Source organism: Stylophora pistillata, chromosome 3 (genome assembly GCF_964205215.1).
Source record: "Stylophora pistillata chromosome 3, jaStyPist1.2, whole genome shotgun sequence".
NCBI lineage: Eukaryota > Metazoa > Cnidaria > Anthozoa > Scleractinia > Pocilloporidae > Stylophora > Stylophora pistillata.
This window is the reverse complement of record NC_142521.1, coordinates 12,687,453-12,709,403: the sequence shown is the minus strand read 5'-3', so window position 1 is coordinate 12,709,403 and position 21,951 is coordinate 12,687,453. Positions and strand designations below refer to the sequence as shown.

Below are 21,951 nucleotides of genomic sequence, written 5' to 3'. Positions count from 1 at the left end.
TAATTGTTAGTGGTCGAAGGGCTTCCGTGGAGAACCCCATTTCGCGGTAAATTCAAACTAAAAATAGACCTGTCTGTGAAAACACAGTGACATTCACAAAGGGCAGTTGAACGCTCCAAGTAATGGGCTTCTGCTTAATGTTATCATTCTGCTTGAGACCTGGGGATGAAGCAGGCACCTCAAGTGCCTTACCGCAGATATATTTATAACAAATAAAACAAGAGTAGATGTCTCTTCTTCTCTATATGACGTAACAATCAATCAAACTTGAGCAAATTGGTCGGTTTAATTTTAAGAGGGTCTGTTTTGTCGCAACAGTAAGGCGTGTGCCAATGAGACAGAAATGGCTCATTTAGTACAATTGAGACATGCTGACTCGAAGCTGGAATGAATTTATCATAAAACTGATGTAAACTCACCTCCTTCTCAAATTCGTGACTTGTGACTTTCATTCCACTTCCTGCTCCTGTCACGAACCGTTCTATTAAACTTTCTAGAAATCTTCAATCATTAGAAAACCTACTACACATATTATGCAAAAGCGAAGGGTAAATTTCTTGTTGCGACTGAAGTGCCCCGTGTTTATGTACCTTGTTTATGTACCTTGTTTATGTACCTTGTTTATGTACTTTGTTTATGTACCTTGTTTATGTACCTTGTTCATGTACCTTGTTTATGTACCTTGTTTATGTACCTTGTTTATGTGCCTTGTTTATGTACCTTGTTTATGTACCTTGCTTATGTACCTTGTTCTTGTACCTTGTTTATGCACCTTGTTTATGTACCTTGTTTATGTACCTTGTATATGTACCTTGTTTATGTACCTTGTTTATGTACCTTGTATATGTACCTTGTTTATGTACCTTGTTTATGTACCTTGTTTATGTACCTTGTATATGTACCTTGTTTATGTACCTTGTTTATGTACCTTGTATATGTACCTTGTTTATGTACCTTGTTTATGTACCTTGTTTGTGTACCTCGTTTATGTACCTTGTTTATGTACCTTGTTGTGAGACTGGGATGTCGCTTACTCCTAAGTTACTCTCGAAAGGTACGAAAACGGCAGAGAAAAACAGACATTTTTAGCATAATAAAGAGAAAAATATAGTCAGTCACATGTTAAGCAGAACTAGAACTGGTAGAACACTATCAGTCCGAGTCAAGAGCAAAAAGAATTTCCAGACATTATCAAACTCATTTTCAAATACGAACACTATAATCAAATTTTAGACTTGAAATAAATTTGGACTCAAGATTCAGACATGACGACAATTCATCATTTTACTAGGCATAGCACGTGACAACCAATTGATAAACAAAGCCTTTCGATCTTCATATTAATAGAAAACGACAGGCAGAGGTAGGGAAGAACGTATACCGTGTAAATCAATATATTAAGAGATGGTAGTGATAAGGTTGGAATTACACACTTTTCTTACACAGAGCCGGCATTGCAGTAGTATAATGAATGTTCAACTTCTCGGCTTTATTCTCTCCCTTCCTTACACTCCTTATTATTGGCCACAATTTTACAAACACTGTTTGCTCTTGGTGTGGAGCTGAGAAGATTCCTGTTATGCTCTACCAATCAGAGTAGGCGGTAACTATGGTTACCAACCTGATCCATTGTCTACTTCAATGCCTTGCATTGGTTATTCCTTGAGATAAAACTTTTTCGGACCCCCTCCGAAAAGGAAAGCTATGCAGCAACTTCCGGCAAAAATAATAGATCTGAGAAATTTTTAATAAGTTTTACAAAATGGATTTTAATAAAATTGGAACCCCTTTACCACCGCAAATCTCACCCCACCCTCCTCTCCCCGTCTTTCCTTTTTAAAAACTGTATCGTATAGAACTTGACTTAAGATGGGTTTAACACAGAGACCCAAAAGATGAACTCGATGAAATGTCTTTTTTCTTCTTCTAAAACTTCAAGTGAGTCGTTTGACATAGCGGCTGAAACCCTACACATGATATCGAGGTGATCTTTGTCGACCTCGTCTCCTGCGCAATCGTTCCTATTAATGTTTACATAGTTGAGATCAATCTTTCTTATTAATATACCCTTGTACACTTCAGTTTCTTTTGTTAAGACGCATCGATTCGAAACATTTTCGTTGGCAAAAGTTATCTCAAACTGGATAAAATTCATTGATTTAGGAAATTATTTTACATCGCCAGAAATCGAGGACCTTTTCCTTCCGCATTCATTGGTCAGCGGATTGCAGTCGGATGAAAGCAAAGATGGCGGTAAAGACAAATTCCATATAAAATATTGAACGATTTAAGTTCTGTGGACCTTCTTTATGGAGAAAAAAAGCAAAATAAAAACAACTTTGAACTGATCTCTTGGTATTTTTAAGGCAGAGCGACTTATAACAATTTGCTGTCTGATGTAAGGCAAGGGACACTCTGTACTAAGCTTCAATGTCCACTCAAACTGGCTTTTTTTGTAATCGTCTAAGATGTCAGACATTTTGGAAATGGTAGCTTAAACCACTTGCATTAAATAATGGGAAGATCTAGGCAAATCGTACTTGAAAAGGGCTTTTTCTCCCAGTTGAAAACACAGTTCAACGAACGTACTAACACAGATCTCTCCGATCTGCTTCTTAATTTTCGCGCGAGAAAATTTTTATTCAAGGCTCTACTTTAGTATGAGGGGGTCTGGATTGAGTTTATTTCCCGTCAAACATTACTGAATTAGAAAAACAAATATGGCGACAGTTTCAAGGTTTCGCAGAGGGTTTTTCTTTTAACGCTTTCCCTTCTGGTGCGTCCTCAAGGATGGTCTCAGATCACAGACTCCACAGAGCAAAAATAGAAATTTTCAAGCTCTTTTGGAAGTATCTCATTGTCAAGAAATGTCTCTTTTTATGGACGATTTGCTAACTTCGAACTTCCCTTTATTTAATGCGAGTCGGAGCTAGTTGACTCCCTGGAGGGTTGCTCCTCAAATCGGCGATCCTTTGCCATGGATTACGCTATATTTGAAACAGACTAGAGGTAAAGGCTAGCCTCGAATATCGAACATTGCTGACTTTGCTGAAAGTAAGTAGACAAACAGCTTTTGAATTATTTTTGTTAGAAGTACAGCTTAATCTCTACTGAACATGTTTCGAGTCGGAGCTAAGGAATAATCTTACTCGCATTTGTGGTATTTTGGATTTTTGTGGAAATCCCATACATTTCGTTACACGATTTCGCCGCCATTAACTTCTTAATACGCACGCGCGTCCGGCATTTTGACCCAAATTTCTGGCAATGAATTCATATACCGACGGTTGGTGTCTCGATAAGCAATCTACAAATATGCCCGAAGTAATTGTGCGCTGGCTAAAGTTGGTTTCCGAATCTCGAACCTTCGTGAGTCATGTTATGTCGCAATGCCTTTTTTTAAAAATAGAAGCAACGTAATTTGTTAAGGGTAGATTGCGTTGCTTTAAGCATCCGCCTGAGTGCTCATATAATCTTTGTTGACTCAGCGCGAGTCAAGTTCTTGGTCTCGCTCGTTGGTAGCATTCCTTCTTGTCTAGCTACTTTAAGACACCTGAAACGGTTTCTATAATTTTCTTACCCTATCGTGTCTGTTATGAAGTTGCATCTTTATGTAAGTTGCATTTTCTGAGTTCCACGGCCGCTTGAATGCCAAACGGGCAGAGGATATTCAAATTTCAAACTATGTGACATATCTCAACAAGGAAAGGCACTCATTTGGTTACTAACATCCATAAAAAAAGTGCATATACTACGTTTCCATTTGTTCTGCGATATGTTGATAGCGTAACACTGGTAGCAAGGGAACGAAAAACGGAAACGAATTGGTACTCCGACAGCAAAATGTTATCGCATTCACTTCATCATTTCTATTTCACTTTTTTCTATCTTATCGAGCCTATGCAAATTGTTTAGCTCTTTCAACTTGAGAGCGGTTTTGCAATCTACCTCCCCCGAAAAAAGGGGAAACAAAGATTCCATAAAATTTCGCGAGAACGCTCCAGTTTTGCCTCCAGTATTCCAGTTTTAATACCAGGGGCCTATATTTCAAGAGCAAAATTTAAAGATTACAGTTTTACGGACCCTTCGAGAAAAACGTGCCCCTGCTTGACCCGGTCCCCGCGCAATGAGCTGACTTCCGCGAAAACATGGGCACTGAAAATAAACGATTTATTCACTTAACGCAACGAAAAACTTGGACATTACATCTCATTCCCACCATCTCGACCCGAGCGCCGAGCTTACGTTTTTGCAATACGTCATAAACTCACACACAATCTCCACTCACTTGGACCCAGTGTTCACTCACTCAATACGCAACGCCTTACACAAACTGAAAAAGAAGTAACACAGAACATAAATTTTCAGTTCGAAACAGGCACTCACGGATCTCTTATGTTTGATTCACCTCTAATTTTTTCTGGCAACAACCAGTCACTGACATTATGACGCGAACACCTTGTGAATGAAGAAAAAAAAGGTGAGTTTACTTCATCAGAACTTGGAAATCACTTTACGAATCACTTGACCGAATTCAGTTCAAGCGTTGAAACACATCATCACGAGATTGATAAAGTGAAAGTAGATGTATGCAACGCGTTTAATCAGAATCTTAGTGCTATTTCAACGTGTGTGATGCGAGGGAAATTGATGTTATAAATTATCTGCGGCGAACAAAGATAGATTTGATTGTTTCTCTGTCCGAAATCACTAATATCCTATGCGTATGTTCGAGAAAACGTTGACACAAGCACGCTCTTGGAAAGGATTGATATGTTTGATGTTTATTGTGAATGGTATGCGTGCCTTTAAGATTTAACTTTTTAAGAAAATCAAGCAATAATGGTAAAAGAATTCGGAAGCCACTTTCATTCCCTTAACGCACGAAGCATCCGGAAGGCGAACGAAAACAACTCAGTGTGTTTTGATCGAACGATACGTTTCTTCGTGGTTAAAGTAATTGATAATCGCAAGACTCAATTTCCAATCGACGAGAAGAGCGAGCACACTTTTTATATTTGCAAGTTCTTCGAGAGTGGCCACTTCTCAAAACCAAAATCTACGCCACAAAGTCGATGAAAATGAAATTTGCTAAAGATAATGAAATATATTTGGAGGAAACGTTTTTGTCACTTTCATTGTTATGATTGTTTCTTAAATATATCATTCGCTCCGACGAAGGGCTAACGCTCGAAACGTCAGCTTTTATAATCGTAACGGTGGCCAATTTACCATTTCAACTTTGTTGATATATTCAAATTATTCCCAAATATATCATTATCTTACGGAGTCTAAAGGTCATATAAGAGACACAGTAAGTTGCGTGACGAGCATGAACGACTTCATCTGGGAGACTGAGACCTCGCTTTTCTAAAGCAAGAGAACACATTTTCGCCTAGTTTGGGCAATATTAGAGGTATTGCGAATGGAACTCATTCTTGAGTTAATGCACCTATCAATGTCTTTCCCCAACGGGGGTAGCCCGGGCATACCCAGGGGCTATTGACATTTTTAAAAAAAAAAATTGTCAATGAGCCCCTCTGGAGGGCCTTATTAGAATAACAATAGGCCCCTCACAAGGAGGAAAGATACATGTTCAATTTATCAAAGGAATACCAGGACACTGAGAGGTATATTTCAAAGGAAATTATTACTGATTAATCATTATAAATAGAGTGTACATGTCTTAAATACCAAATCTTTAACAGTTCCACTTTTGTAATTAAGTCAAAGTATTTAAGTTTTTTCCTACCTTTTTTACTTCTGTTGACATAGTTGGCACGAAAGCTGCCATTTTGATTTATGCCAACTCGACACTCTCTTTCCCAGTCCTTCTCTGACGAAATGGTCAATAAACCCTACCCTGGGGTGAATCCTGTGTCAATAAAAGTTTACAGCCCCTCCCTCGGGCAAGGTTATTGTGTTAATAGCCCGTGTATGCCCGGGTTCCCCCCCGTTGGGGCAAGACATTGATAGGTGCATAATGAGGGCGATCTTGAGAACCAAGTTCTCATCATTTGATGGCAGAGCGAAAGATTCTGCAACTTACTGATGTGACATAGTCATTGAAACTTATTTTCTACTTAAAACATGTTCGTTCTTCTGTTTATTTTATTAACTGGAATTTTAGTGATTTTTCAGTATTTTAGTAATGTGTTAATTGTATTATTCCTATACCTACCCTTTCCATGTTGTGTAGAGTAAACACCTGTTTCCCTCATGTAATTCCTGTTTAATCCCTATTTCGTTTTAAGTAATTTTTACCTTTTCCTGTATTTTACTATAAGTTTACGACCGTTGCTCGGTAAGTTCAGTTGATTTGTTACCTTCCTGAGAGTGTCTTTAAAGGGGATTCCGAACTATACTAGCTTTTGGTATGTTTCACTATTTTATGTTTGCTTGAGCCCTAGGCTTAGCATGTAGTTGTTTCCATTTGTATATTTGTAGTGATTTTCGGGTTAGAATTTGCTTAGTTTAGCCACATATTCCTCCTAGCTTGCTACTGTATTCTATTTATTTACTCTGACCTTTGTCGCACAGCATGTAGTTTCTCTGCTATAAAAACTGCAATTGTTTTCATATTAGCAGCTGTAATATTTTGTTTACCTGCTTCCGTATTCATTGTTGCAATGATTCCTGTGTTTTCAGTACCAAATTATCTGCTTGTAGATTTCACTTTCATGACCAGATAATGGGTTCATTAAACTAGTAATTTCATTCTCCCCTTTCACTGTTTTATACTGTATTAGCTCAAGTTGTAATGTGAAGCCTAGCTAGTAGTCTTTGTTGAATTCATGCCTCGTGTAGCAATCACTATTTTTGATAGTTTCTGTCACACAATTTCCTGTTTTCAAGTACTTTGTTTGTTTCCTATCTTTTACTGAATTATTTCCGTCTGTAGGTTATCCTTTAGTGTTAAGTACTTCTAAGTCATTTTAATCTTGCCACATCATTTAGCTCATTGGAGCTTTGTTTATATATCTTATTAACCAAGCGCGAGGGCCGTACTGGGAGAATATCGGCCCGATGTCTTGACAGTACGAACCGAGCGCAGCGAGGTCCGTACAAAAAAGACCGAAGGCCGATATTCTTCCAGTACGGTCCCGAGCAAGCTTGGTTAATAAGAGATTTATTATACGACTGAAGTTCGAAGGGACACAAGTGCGGTATCATTCGTGACCATTCGGGACAATGCCCGGTCCAATACTGATAGAATATTGACCGGCAATAGAGCATTTTGATTGGTTGATTTCAGTTATTGGCCCTCTGACTGCCCGAGTCGTGTAATAATCTATTTATTGTTTAGTGTCACTCGTTCCCGTTTTTTTGTACCGTTGCATTTATTTGCTGTGCAATAAACTTGTAAATCTTCCCTTGGATCTTTTGTTCTTACCTCGACCGTTTTGGCCGTCTTACACTGATTCGTTTAAAGCAGAGTTGACACTGCAAAATTATTGTACACGTTTAAATGAAAAAAAAAACCTTGCGTTTTTCCTTGGAAAATTCTTTTGAAAAATGGAAGTTTTTTTTCATTTCCGTAGCCATCTTGCTATCAGCTGGGAATGGGTGTTACCCATTTCCGTAAATGGCATGTTATTTTTCCTTTCCCTTCTTCAACGTAAAGATACATTTATTTCGGGTTGAATGTTTATCATTTTGGTTCAGGAAAGCTTAAATGTTGTCCCGCGTGAGAACTACATTAATTTACGTCCACCCACCTGCTTATCTTCTCCGATTTTCCCATTCATCACTAAGGATGCTTCAACAACCATGTGTATTTCTTTTTTGGTAAAGGATGAAAACCGAAAAAGGGAAGACTTGAAGACTGTGCGTAACTCCGTCGCAGACGAAAACGAGAAAAATGTTCAAAAACAGGAAGAACTAAGGAAACGGAAAGGAACAAAATAACCGGAAGGAAAACAAACAAGATCTCTATTGCAACAGAAAGAGAACTTATTTACAGCTAAAGTCTCATCATAAAGACGATTCACTTTAATAATCGGCAGTTGAAAAGAGTTTAAAATGGGACAACGACTAACAAACTTTTTCACGCAAGGAAGACAGAGAAATGCACGGGAGCAAACCATTACAGAGCTGAGAGGAGAGCTGAGAGCACAGATTACTTATCGGCAGAATCAGGAGCAAACCATTACAGAGCTGAGAGGAGAGCTAAGAGCGAAGGAACAACATTTAACTTATCTGCAGAGGCAGTTCAATACACGTGACTGGGTGATAAGTCGAAATGAAATTTACATGGAGGCAAACGAAGTGCTTGGGGAGGGAGCATGGGGGAGAGTTGTTCGAGGGAAATTTCGCCGTTGCGTTGTAGCAGTAAAAAAAATACACGAGCTTCTATCTCCTCAAGCCAAGGCTCTTTTTGAACAAGAAATCAGCATTGCATCAAGGTGCCGTCACCCTTGCTTGTTACAGTTTATCGGAGCCACCGATGATGACAGACCATTGTTAGTAATGGAATTAATGGATCGCAGTTTGAGGTCATTGTATGAGGAACGACATCTTACTGAAAGAGAAATTTCATTTATTTCTCTGGATGTAGCTCTTGCTCTGAACTACCTTCACCAATACAAACCCGATCCCATTATTCACCGAGACATCAGTAGTGCCAATGTACTGCTCTGGAAAGAACGCGACCAGTGGAGGGCTAAAGTGTCAGACTACGGCACTGCCAATTTTGTGCGCCTGAGCACAAATGATGGACCAGGAGCTTTAATTTACTGCGCCCCAGAGGTACGCGGAACAGTGGAGGACCGAGTTATCAGCTGTAAGGTTAGTTCAGTCAGTCTAATCATTAAATGTTTCAGGATTAAACGCCTTATTTTTCTCGCTTAATCCCAATTTTGTTTAAATAACTGTGGACAAAACTAACTAAAAGTAGATGTCAAGGCGTAAACTCTCAGTCAGTTGGGGAAACATACAAAGAGCTAGGAACTGACTAGATTCACTGTTCAATTCTATTTCTATCTAATCGATCAAAATGAAGCAATTATACAATTTCCTCTTGAGAAAAGTAATCTTAATCAGTCGATATACGTCAATATGCTTGGAATATTTCCTTGTCAAACAACTTGAAATCAATATACCCAGGAAAACTAGTGATGACAACGTCACACGATAAGAGTCCCATTTATCTTAAATCAGTCTAAGGTGTTGGGGACTATTCGCAAGGAGCTTTTTTGGACGCGTAATCGTAAAACACAACGCTCTGGTCCAGGTCAACTCGTGATTGTGTACAACTTTCAAATTACAGTCATTCGCACAATTTTGTGTGGTCTCGAATTGATCTACACCTGTGATAAAAACTGACCAAACAAAACCTAAATTAACCACACATTAGGGTTAAAGGAAATCGTCAACCTCATACTTATATATTCTGTTCGATAAACGGTAGGAAAAGTACAAAAAACTGTAACAAACGAACACATCAATCGCAGTCCCCAACACGAAACTACTTTTAAGACAAAAACCATGTGCTACCGAGCCGCGTGACCTAATCAATACCAGTTCGTTTGTTCATTCGGCTGATAGTGGGTCCCAACATCAGTTTCTGTCCGGCAAGGTTTTCACTCTAGCCCTTCCAGCTAGCCGCTAAACGAGTTAGTTATGCCAATGGATCTAAAGAACGGATCTGCTTGCCATGAAAACTTACAGGCCGGTATGAAGATGGGTCGTGGTAGTACAGGGTCTTAGCTCGTAAAGCTGATCAACGTAAGCCGGCATCTCGTTATTCTAGGTTGCAGTGCAGGTCTCATTTAAGTGTGATACTTAAAAAGAGAACTAGTCTACGTGTTTCGTGTCAAAGTGGAGTCCAAAATATGTTTTAATACTACCCATGTACTTTCCAAGTCTAGTCGGTCTAATTTCCTTTCTCTTTATTCTAGATTGATGTCTATAGTTTTGGAGTTCTTCTTTGTGAAATAAGTACTGGGCAATTACCAGACCCTGAAAGGCGTCAACAGCAAGTCGATCTGGTGAACAACTTTAACTATCAAGCTGTCATTCAAAGATGCCTGGAGCCAGATGCTGGAATGAGAGCAAATATGGAACAGATCATTGATGAACTGGAAACCTTTAGATTGTTGGAAAATTTTTGAATGCCTATTGACACAAGTCGTGACTAGCACTTTGAGATTTGAGTAGCGTTAGCTGTCAATTAGTTTACGAAATTTCTGTAATACTTGAAGCGGTCAGTGTAAAACGCAGACTACGGACTGCAGACCAGGGATAAAATGCAGACTGAGGGTAAAATGCAGACTGCGGACTGCAGACTTGATTCCTTTCCTTTATTCTAATGGCGTTAAACTTAACTTAACATAATCAACCACTACCCACAAATAGCATAGCTAGTCTCGGCGGGCAGTGTGTGACGCTAAAAGATCTTACATAAATTTCGGTTCAACCAAAGATTCACTAAATATACAAGAAACAGAAATTAAATATTAAATCATTAATTTAAAAGCAGAAATGACAGTATGAGATAAAAATACAGAAAAAGAAACACATGACAATAAATAGAAGAATACGTAAGTTGTACACTACTATTAACTGGATTTAATTTTTGACACTTTTGACACATCATTGATTATTCGTTCTACGTCAACATAACTATCTTGAACTTGAAGATTTTGAAATAATATTGTTGTTAGCTTTTTCTTGAATATATCTTTTACAAGATTCCTTAAGTTTCCTGGGAAATTAACGTCTCCTACCCCTAACCCTGCAGGAGACGGGACCTCCATTTATTCGTCCCTATCCGAGAAGATTAGAATATCTAACCATTTCTTGATGTTACAGAAAGGTAGAAAATTCTTCTCAATTATTTTAAGACCCTGAGTGTTGGTCCGGCTGGGACTCAAACCCTCGACCTCCCCCACAACAGTTCAGTGCTCTATCCATTGAGCTAACCGGGAGGCGGTTAAGACTCGTTTTTTTTTTATTATTAATATTTTACCCTCAGTCCATATTTTACCCCTGGTCTGCAGTCTGCATTTTACCCTCAGTCTGCATTTTATCCACGGTCTGCAGTCCGCAGTCTACGTTTTACACCGACCGATACTTGAACCTTCCATGCTTTTAAGAGGCTCAAGTTTGGCTCATTTTTATTGATGTTTACAAACTTTAACCTGAAAGTTTAGCAGACGTTTCATTTGTACTGATAAGTCTCGAACTGAAGCTACTTATGGCCCACGAACTTTGAGCAGGATGATACATAGCCAGAAATTCCATACAGCATGGCTGCCAAGCATGCGCAAGGTGCACACATATGAATTTAAATATGGCGGCCAAACATAGAGAGAGTGTGGAGAGAAATGCAAACGTTTCGAGTTTTTGTTAACGTTACCCTGAACACAGCTTTCCCCAGCTTAATAATGCAAAAAGCAATGTATAAACAACAGTTTATTCGAACAAAATGCGAAGATAAAATTGTTCTAGCCGGTGCCTTTTACTATCTTTGTGGATTGACTCATAAGCGTACCATTCTCTCATACTGTAAGCCTATATAAATGGTGCTCACCTTCATACTTTCCTACGCTCTCGCAGCAAAGATCGTGGTACTGACACATTTCCCCAGCACCGCATTCGAAAGACAAGATGAAAAGTTCGCAAATAAAGGGATTTCCTTCCACATAAACAGCCGTCAAGGCAGTGCCATTTCAAGACGAAAAGTACCATTTTCTTTAAATGTCATCAGCGAAGTGAGAGGCATTACACTGAGGCAAGAATGCTCCTTGTTCTAGTTTGTTTTGGTTCTCTTCGACAGCCATTTTGCTCTTCTTCGTTTCCATGTTCCCTCTTACAATAGGAAAGCCGCTGAACATAAGAACTGGCAGAGTTTCGAAAAAAATGCGGGAAGATCGCAGGAAAATCAAATATTTATAAGTGCCATGACTGAAATACCACCGAATAAATCGTTTCAACCTTGGAACATCGGTATTGTAGATCCATCTTTGCAATATGCAAGGAACATAGCAACAAGAAAGGTAGCCTTAACAATTTCTTTGGCATATTCAACCATTAAAGAGAGGTATTATCTTGTGAGAGAGCAAGAAAAGCTTCAAGCAGCGGGTCAGGATGCTAATTCCTCTTTTCAAGAAGGTGAGTTAGTTTTTCCTGATATTTACAACCTTTTAAACTTTCTTGTATCTTATCTTAACCTTCTCTGGTGATTCCATACACTTCATTATAAAGAGGATTTTTTTGTGGATCACTCAGGGAAAATTTTTTTTTATTTATTCAGTAAATATGCTTATTTGCACTGCATAAGGTCTGGAGTTCTCTCATATACTGTCGATTTATTTCTTGATTTATTTATTGATTGACTGACTGATCGATTGGTCGACTGATTTATGCATGCATGCATGTATGTGTGCATGTTAGTTTTATTTTTTTATTTTTTTTTATTTTTTTTAGAAACTACAAGCAGCTCTGAGAATATCAAGTTCCTCTGGAACTGTAGAGGCCTCCAGGGAATTTTATATACCAAGAGCAATGAGAAGGCCAAGTTTTACTATGTCAATGACAGAAGAAAGTTGATGTTTCCCGATTTAATTGATATATGTGCACCAGGTCATGCATTTGTAATCAAAGATGACATGCGTACACGCCAACACATCCATGAGCAGTTTGCAAAAAGAGCAGCAAATGTTCTATCGCTGTATCGCACAAATAAAGGTAAGAGAAACTGGGAGCAATTGAATGAGAAAACACTGAAATTTCATCTACATGAAGACCAATTAGCTTCTTATCAAGAGGTTGAAGATGAGGTAGCTTCCCTACGAAATAATTTACAAGAATGGAAGGCAGCACATGCAAACCTGGAGGCAGAAAAAAAAATTATTTTTGATGAAATGAGGAGCACTATCTACAGTAAATAACACTTTCCCCCGTAATCTTCGCTGAATTTTGTCAACTTGCTATATCTCCAATTGTAACGAATCTCCTCTGAAGGCAAAACGACTTCCACCACGCTGAATAGTGTTTGTCGAAATACTTCAAGCCTTGGACTTTGGAGCAACTTATAAGCCAATTTCTATATTCTTCAAGAGCAACTTTGACGCAATTTTCATGATAATCAAGTATTTTTTGGAAAATAATTCGGAGTATCTTGAGGACGGCCTCAATGATTACATTCCTTCTTTAGGACAGCCTCAAAGAGGACGTTCCTTAGTAGTATGATGCGCCTTACTAGCACCTCCCGCGCGGCCTGGGTCCGAGTCACACAGCCGAGAGGGTTCATTAATATTCATACCACGTAGGTGCACGGGGGTTAGGGTTAGGGTTTTAGGGTTAGGGTTTAAAAAACTAGTATTCATAATGCGTAGGTTCATGTGTGGGGGTTTTGCATCTCATTTAAAGAAAATAACGGTTTTCTCAAACAAAGGGAACAAAAGAATCCAGATTGGCGGAGGGATTAACTCCAACACACTGTTTTTTTTTACATATTACAATATTTATTGTCACACAACACGGTATTTGATTTGTAAATACGTGACATATGCCAAAAAGGCAGTCATCATATCTCTGTACAACTGATGGAAAGTAGATTGTTCTCCCACTTGTGCATCGTAGGTTTCAATCTCGTCAATGTATTTAGTCACTTGTCTGCGTATATCACAAAGATCTTGCGTGGTGGCTTTTTCTTTGATGATGGCTATTAGCGAGCTTAAGATCCGACGACGGCAAACATCTGGGATGGTAAGCGGAAGTGAAGTTACCGCCAGAATTACTTCCGTTTGCCGTCGTTGTGAGGTTTCCTGCCGTAGCGGCCTTGTCTGTGACGTGAAGAAAGCCATTTTGCCGTCGCGGATAAAACGTGAGTAAACCTTAGCGAAATAACGCCCTTTTAAGTTACTTTGGGCGAAAACTGTTGGCAATTTTAACAGTTTATTGTTATGAGAGGATGTCTGTGAAATGGCTGAGCAAAAATAAACGATTTGTTCATGGAAATTTTAAATAATTCGTTTGCCTTTCTCATAAATAGTTCGTCACTAAAACTAGCTCGATGTCAACCAAGCAACCCAGTAAGTTTTACAATCTCACCATTTCTCTTTATTTCGATGGAAAATTCGTAGACTAGTTCGGACATAAATTAATGGCCATGATATTATTCCAGGAGTCTTTTCTGGAGTCTAACCGACCACCGTGAACTATGGTTCATCTGAGAAAATTTTCATAGTCAACAGTTTCGGTAATGTTTTTCAGCCACAAAAAACGTACTTGATTAACCGTGAAAAGTTTGCTTCAGGAAATTGGTTTAACATTTATCATCATGATAAGATTATACCTGTATTATGCTGCTTTGCATACATGTCTATGCTGTGATTCAGACTTCTCCTGTGTTTAAAAAGGTCACTTGCGTCGGAGTACCAACGAGGGTACGCTAATCTTCTCAACAAAACTGAAGGGCATTCAATTCCATCGCACAGAGCCCCTTGTTCACATGTACCCCATTACGTCTGCGAGAATAGGTATGTCCCTTTTTCGGTAACGAATTTCTGCCAAGCACTCACTTCCGTCGAGTCCTTCTTAGTCAAAATGTTTGAATTCTGGTAGGGATAATCGAGATTAATTGAAATGCTGGCATCATTCAACAGTAAAAATTCATCTTCTGAATGTCACCATCATCGAAACGTTCGATCAACAATCCACGAACCTTTCTATAGGTAGCCATTGCTTTTCCTAAACTTCGAAGAGGAAAGCGAGTCAAGCCGCCGTCGCGTGCTTTATCTTCAGGCTATTTTTCGTGCCAATGCAACGGCGATCTCTCTCCAAGCCCCCTCGACCAAGTCTGCCGTCCCAGATGTCTGCCGTCGTCGGATCTTAAGCTCGTTAATAATTCGTCTAGGACGGCTCCGGCCCATTGGGGATTCTGTTCAATCCCTTCGTCCAAATGAGCTAGAAACAATTCTTTGTGCGAGGTTATTGTGTATCTAAAATAAGGATCCGTCATTAGTGAGAATACTGGTTTCACGTGGGTTTGAAACGTTCGTTTCGTCCTTCACACGTTGTTGGTCTTCACACGTTATAGTCGCTACCATGAATCTCACCAGAGAGGAGTACCGCTACGAGCTAAAAAAGATGAAGGGGGAGCTCCGGTTGAAAGAATGGGCACTCCACAGATATACGCTACACGCAAGCAAGGGGACCTTCCCTAGAAGTCTGAAATTTATATCAACACCACAGTTTAAGTATATGAAGGTGTAGTCTGATCGTCCGGGTGAGTGTAGTCCTGAGAAGGACTGTTGTCGGTGGTAGTGACTGACGTTTCGACAACCTGTGCGGAAGTCATCATCAGAGTCAAGTGAATGATTGTTGTCAGTAGAATGTTCTTATTCCAGTTCGTGTGAAATGATCGGTTGGTTTTGCCGTGATGTTATTGGCTGTAGGACTCAAGTGACGTAAGTCGGTCGTGATTGGTCTGTTTCGATCTGTCGGTAAAGTTAGGTCGTTCTTTTTCGGTCGTTTGTGATGTTTATGTCGTGAATGAGTCGTTTGTATGGAGCGGGTAGTTGTTGACATCTGTTTAGGGGAGTCTGTTCTAAGTTAGTAAACCAGCTTTCCAGAGTCAGTCGTTGAAAATAGTCAGTGCTGTAGGTTAGGCATTGCGCAGAGTCCCAGTCAATGTTGTGGTTGGTAAGTCGATGGTGTTCAGCAATGTGATTGCTGACATCACCTTTCCTCGTCGCCCGTCTTTGTTCAGTCAGTCTTGTTGTGAGGTTTCTGCCAGTCTCACGGATGTAGGAGGCTTGGCAGTCGGAACAATTGATCTTATAAATCGTTCCCTGTCTGTTCCTCGGTTCGTCTTTGTCTTTAACGTTGGTTAGTAACTGACGTAGTGTGGTGATGGGTTTGTGGGCGACGCGGATATTGAAGGGTAGTAAGATGCGCGAGATGTTTTCAGACATGCCTTTTATGTACGGTATGGTTGCTGTAGTCGTAGGGGTTGCGGTGTCGTTTGTTTCGGTAGTGGTGTAAAGCACTGAGACTGCAATCCGACAATCTTTACCGACAGATCGAAACAGACCAATCACGACCGACTTACGTCACTTGAGTCCTACAGCCAATAACATCACGGCAAAACCAACCGATCATTTCACACGAACTGGAATAAGAACATTCTACTGACAACAATCATTCACTTGACTCTGATGATGACTTCCGCACAGGTTGTCGAAACGTCAGTCACTACCACCGACAACAGTCCTTCTCAGGACTACACTCACCCGGACGATCAGACTACACCTTCACATGTTACCCCCGGGTTCAAACCATTTACTGCAGTTTAAGTATAGTGGAAGATCAGAGAAGGTGGCAGAGGCCTGTAAAGATTTGGAGAGAATGGTGTTACATGTAACAGAAACCACGAGGAGTTAAAGGAGGAGGTAGAAGAGAAAAGGAAGAGATACGCTGGTGCACGGGGGGTTAGAATACAAGTGAGTGCAAGAATACTAGTAGGGGAGTCATACACTCAAACTACCTTAGAGATCCGCGACTGTACCGTTGAACTTGTTTGTACAAAATGAAATGATTTTGTAGTGTTAAGTTCTTTTTATAAACAAATGTGTTTTCCAAGGTAAATGTCTGTTTAGTATTGATTGACGTACTGTCAGAAACAACCGTATATAAATCTATCGTGCGTCATAAAAGGGAAAGGAAGTGTATAAGCCAAAACGGGAGCACATAGCGCAAATCGAAAGATGCCCAAACAGGTCACTTGGGGTAAAATGATGGTGTATAAACCATCCCAAATATGGTTCCAATGTACATCGTGTTGGTATTACACTCTCTATTATCCAAGTCGAGGCGTGAAATGTCAATTCCCTTTACGACGTCTCGTGAACGAGCGACCCATTGATATTCCCTTAAAAAACTCTAGGATTAGACAGTTGGACATCAGTCATAGCGAGGACGGTAAAGCGAACGCATCATGAGCGACGTGAGAATTTTGAACGATTGTGAATTATTGTATCAAAAAAAATATCGATTCGATTTGTGCGCGCATAAAAAGTGTGTGGTTCCAGAGAAGTCATACGCGGTATGTTGGGATATTTCAACCACCTCTTATGTCTAAAGAGACGCCATGATATCATTTCTACATCGCGTTATTTCATGGAAACGTATTATTTCCTTCGATATTTACAAGCTGTGTTCGAGAAGAAATTACCATCACTCGAGATGGATGACCCGGCCTCCAAGTATAGGTTTATAAAAGCCTGCGGGGAATTAGAAGATAAGACGGTCAGAGAAGTCAACGAATAGCCGAATCCGACAGGAGGCCACATGCAGCTGTATCTGTTTAAACATTGGAATGGGTTTGAAAAGTTGGGTGAGCGCTGAAGGTGGAATGATTTTTTCGTGGACGACGTGACGGAGGTGTTTGCGTCGTTTCGTAATCCCTTGAGAAGTCATTCAGAGGTGATGAGTGAGATGCGTACTTTGACATGTGTCAAATATTCACCCGAGTGGTTTAAAAAGACGGCAGAGTCGTATCGCTTTAACAAAGATTGGTGAACATGGTCAAGCGAGGAAGAAAACATTTAAAGCGTCGCATCAAAAAATTGAAAAAGAAACTACAGTGTGAAAAAGCGTATAGCCGTCATCTGGAATTGGACTTTGCAACTTTCACACTTTGGGATTCACATGTCGGGTTCCAAGAATAAAAAGAGACTGAACAACCTTGAACGTAAGATAAAAAAGCAACAGAAAAAACATACCGAATCTCTTAAAGAAAAAGACTCTGAAATTAGAAAATTAACACAGAAGGAATGCATAGAGAGAAGGTATCACCAAGCCATCGTTTGGTCGTTGTACCCGTGATCATGTCAGGGTTAAATAACGCCAAATTAAGACGCAAGAGGAAGAAAGAAAGGAAAAAGCATGTAGTCACGTGGGTTAAAAGTATCATGTATCACATGAGTATCACCTTTTGGATACTATTCATATGTATACGATTTACCACACGTGTTACTAAAACGGTTTCGTGATTGGCTGAAGGTGTAAATATGAGAGGGACTCAAACCACGTTTCGTCCTTTCTCACTGTTTGAAGCTTTAGAAGAAGAACCACAAGAATGGCCTCCCAAAAGTCCATGAAGAAAGTCATAGTAAAACAGGAAGAGATCTACATGTTGGTAGATGTCATGTGCGACATGCTTATGGGCGACGAAACCCTAGAGGAGACTACGATCCTAAACTCCATCAAGGACAAGTTCGTATTCAAGCCAGAGGAACCGTACTATGATCATCAGAAGTACAGGGAGGCAAAAAGCGAAGTCATGAAGAGCTTACGCAAGTTGCTGCGCGTTATCGTAGAACGTCGTTTAGAGGAGAAAATTAAGAAGGTGAACTTCGCAGAGGATAAAGAAGAGGCAAGTAACAAGGAGTGAGAGACAATGTTTCTTTAAAAAACCAGCATGTATTAATGAGTTCAATTTTTGTAAAAAACTTGTTTGCAATGAATCGTGTGTAGTCATTTATGTTTCGATGGAGTGCTGTAAAGAGCTTTCCGATTCGTATCCCCGAGAACTTTCTTACCAGACCTATTTATGCCCTCACGAAATCTATAAATTCGATACACATTCCTGTACCAAAACGGGGCGCGCACGTGTCTTGCTGCATGCCATCTAAGGTTTTGAAGACACCCCTTCCTTAAAAAAATGTCATCGCCTTATTTCTCGCGTCGCGGACTATAGAGACGTGTGGCTGTTTCTCGTACTCGTTCGCGAGATTTTCAAACCGGACGAACCGCATATATACCCCCGCGCCGATATGACGATGAAAAGAGGGATTTTGAGGAGTGGTGTCATCTCGTGTTCGATGCAGCCTCCCAAAAACTCAGACGGTTCGGGATTTCCCAAGGAGCGCACATGCAGTTGTACTTATTTACGCGTTGGTACGAATTTGAGAGAGTGGGGAAGAAAATTCAGAACCACGGCTTTACGTTCGAGGATGTCATGAAAACCTACGAAGAATGGCAGGATTCGAGGCAAAAAACGATCATACTCATGAAGAATGTCGAAGCATGGACGGTAGTGAAATATTCAGAACGTTGGTGCGACATTAGATATAAAAATAGGTGTCAATGACTCAATAAAGACACATTCACATGAACTGATTGAAAATATCAGAAAGCACCCTGTTAGATAAAGCCGCACGAGTCGCAGCCGAAACTCAGATGTTAATGAGTGACCCACACACGCAGGCAGGGTTGAAAGAGCCCGTGATAAAACAATTATTAATACAAGAACGACAATTGACCGATCAGTTGAGACAATTACCCACAGGCGTAGGACCTGAGACGAGCGAAGGTGGAGATCAGGGGAATTTATTAGATTCGGTGCAAGAGAATCTGCTTAAAGACTTGATTCGTTCGGTAAAAACAGTCAAAGAACCTGCCGTCGTAGTAGAAGAGGCATTGACCACACCTTCGACTTCCAAGAAAAAGAAAGTGAAAAAGAGGGCTTTTACACCCAAGAAATTATTTTCTACACCGGGAACCAGTACCCCTAAACCCATCACTTTTCCTTTTACTCTGAGAAGTGTCAAAGACCTACCTTCGACACCCATTCTTGCGGGAAAACGATTGCTACCTTCGACTCCTCTCACTGGACCAAAGGCGGGAAGTTCTCATAAACCCTCTCCCAAAGTCAAAAAGACCACCCAGCAAGTGTGGGACCCGTGGGACGTGAGAGGCTGGGATCCAGTAAAAGCCGCAGAGCATGCCGAATTCCAACCGAGCGCGCCGAAAGACAACGGCAAAGGCAAAGGCAAAGGGAAGGGGAAGGGGAAGAAGTAAAAGAAGTCAATCTGGAGGAAAAGTAGATCTTCAAAAATGGATTAATAAACTGGATGTAGAATTTCATTGGCCCGGTTATCAGTATATGGGGCCTGATACCAAATTAGCTATGCGTCTTAAACGCGGGGATCCGGGTATTAACCGTCTCGATAAGTTAGCCAAACAGCACGATATCGATTATAGTAAAGCTAAAAATCTAGCGGATAAACACATGGCCGATCGTAAAATGATTACCGGTATTCAACGATTCGGTAAAAACACGATGACCGAGCGCATCGTAAAACGCATCATGCAAGCTAAAGTAAAAGCTGGATTTTAATGGATTTAAAAAGCAATAAAGCGTGTTGAAAAGGTATCATTTGACCATGTCTTTATTGGAGTGACGATGGATTCTTTTTATTTGACCCTTCCGAGTAACGATGACAGTATCAAGTATTTCCCAGAAAATACCGCCAATTCCTGGAAAAATCGTCTTTCATCCCTAATTGCATTAGATGAAGACTGGCAAGTTGGGTTGTCGAGTATTTCGCCCCCTCACGAATCTCGATTGAAAAAATACCTCAAGAACCTCCCAGATGCCACTAGACTACTCACCGCCAAAAGACGGGTGTACGTGGTGGTCACGCAACAGCTTGATGTCACGACCACTTACGTGCATTATAGTGATATTAAAGACAAACCTCTGGACACACCACACGATCTTCTCAAAGCCTTATTCGAAGTGGAACGTGAAAAGTATCTTTTAAACTTGGGTGAATCTGGGGTGTGGGCCAATAAAATGCCTACGGGAAAATTTCCCACCCTAGCTACAATTTGACGTCTCTTTTGACGACACTCTAGAAACCTGTACGGTATCCGCAGAGAAGATAGATCCAGATACTCTTTCTAACAACGACCTCCGTGATCACGTGTATTTTGAGCTTCGTAAAGATTTGTGCATTTTATTGGGATGGAATCAACCAAAAGCGAGATTTACTGTCAGCACGTTTAAAAATGCAGCGAATCTAGCGTTTAGAAACGTGGTAAAGTATGGTTTGAATCCAGATCCGTTTCAAGTATATTGAAAAGATATTGAAGTATGGAAGAAAATGGGGATATGCTCAAATTTTATCTTCACGAGCTCGTGGGGACATTTATAAACAGGAAGCGGTCTGCTTATAAACGAGGGACATCGGCATCCAGAACCTTTTATGTGTATTGCTCTATAGGGGATCCCGTCACTATAGGATCACAAAGAACGAATTTGTTGCTACAAGTCCCGTATCAACCTCAATTAAATGTAAGCTTTTTTTAAGTACCACCTAAGATTCGTTACGGTCCATTACGTAATTATATGATCGACGTGACTGTAATTCAAATAAGTGAAACGGATACAAACTCACTGACACAGTTCGACTATGTTGCCTCTATTGTCTCGCTTCATTTTAGAAAGAAAATACAATAAAACACCCACGTACTTCTGAGAAACGTTTCATTTCAAAATAGATACGAGATGAGTAACTTTTACTCGACGTTAGCGAGTAACGATGGAAGCATCAAATATTTTCCGGGAAACACCAACAATTCTTGGAAAAATCGACTCAACAGACGCTTAGATTTGGAGGGGTACTGGGAAGTGGGATTGTCGAGCATTTCCTTACCGAACGAATCGCTCTTGATACCTTACCTGTAAGGGTTATCTGAAACGTGCATTATGATGAGAACATTTCGAATGGTTTACCGTTCTAGAGGGAATCTCGATCAGTTGATATTCTTGCACTCACTTGTATTCTAACCCCCCGTGCAGCTACGTGGTATGAACATTAATGAACCCTCTCGGCTGAGTGACTCGGACCCAGGCCGCGCGGGAGGTGCCAGTATGGCGCATCATACTACTTTCCTTCAAAGGAGAGAGCCATACATCAACCCTTCAACTCCCAAGAGGGATCAAGACAGAATTTCTCCCAACAATATCAATACAATACCAAGCAGACAAGTGATGAGAGTTTGGAAGAATATCAAGTAGGGGGTCATTCGTTGATCTAATACCAAATTCTCGAAACTGACATCTTGAAAATTGTATGGCAGACAGTAAGGAGAATTACTAATCAGATCTCAGGAATGGAAGGGCGAAGAGAGAAAATGCGACACCATAAAAAA

The 21,951-nt window shown here is 40.2% G+C and overlaps 1 protein-coding gene across 1 annotated transcript; it reads left to right on the top strand.

The window, feature by feature from the left end:
* The first annotated feature begins 4,323 nt into the window (after window positions 1-4,323).
* On the top strand, window positions 4,324-11,464 carry LOC111335221 (serine/threonine-protein kinase TNNI3K). The gene is made up of 3 exons (XM_022941081.2): window positions 4,324-4,480; window positions 7,795-8,787; window positions 9,900-11,464. Exons 2-3 carry the CDS (start codon window positions 8,023-8,025, stop codon window positions 10,110-10,112), a joined length of 978 nt encoding a protein of 325 aa, XP_022796816.2. The 5' UTR covers window positions 4,324-4,480; window positions 7,795-8,022; the 3' UTR covers window positions 10,113-11,464.
* Window positions 11,465-21,951: the final 10,487 nt, after the last annotated feature.

Coding starts and splice junctions, on each gene's coding strand:
- LOC111335221 (XM_022941081.2), top strand. CDS start 8,023: ATGGGACAACGACTAACAAACTTTTTCACGCAAGGAAGACAGAGAAAT. Junction 8,788..9,899: donor ACCGAGTTATCAGCTGTAAG/GTTAGTTCAGTC, acceptor TCTTTATTCTAG/ATTGATGTCTATAGTTTTGG.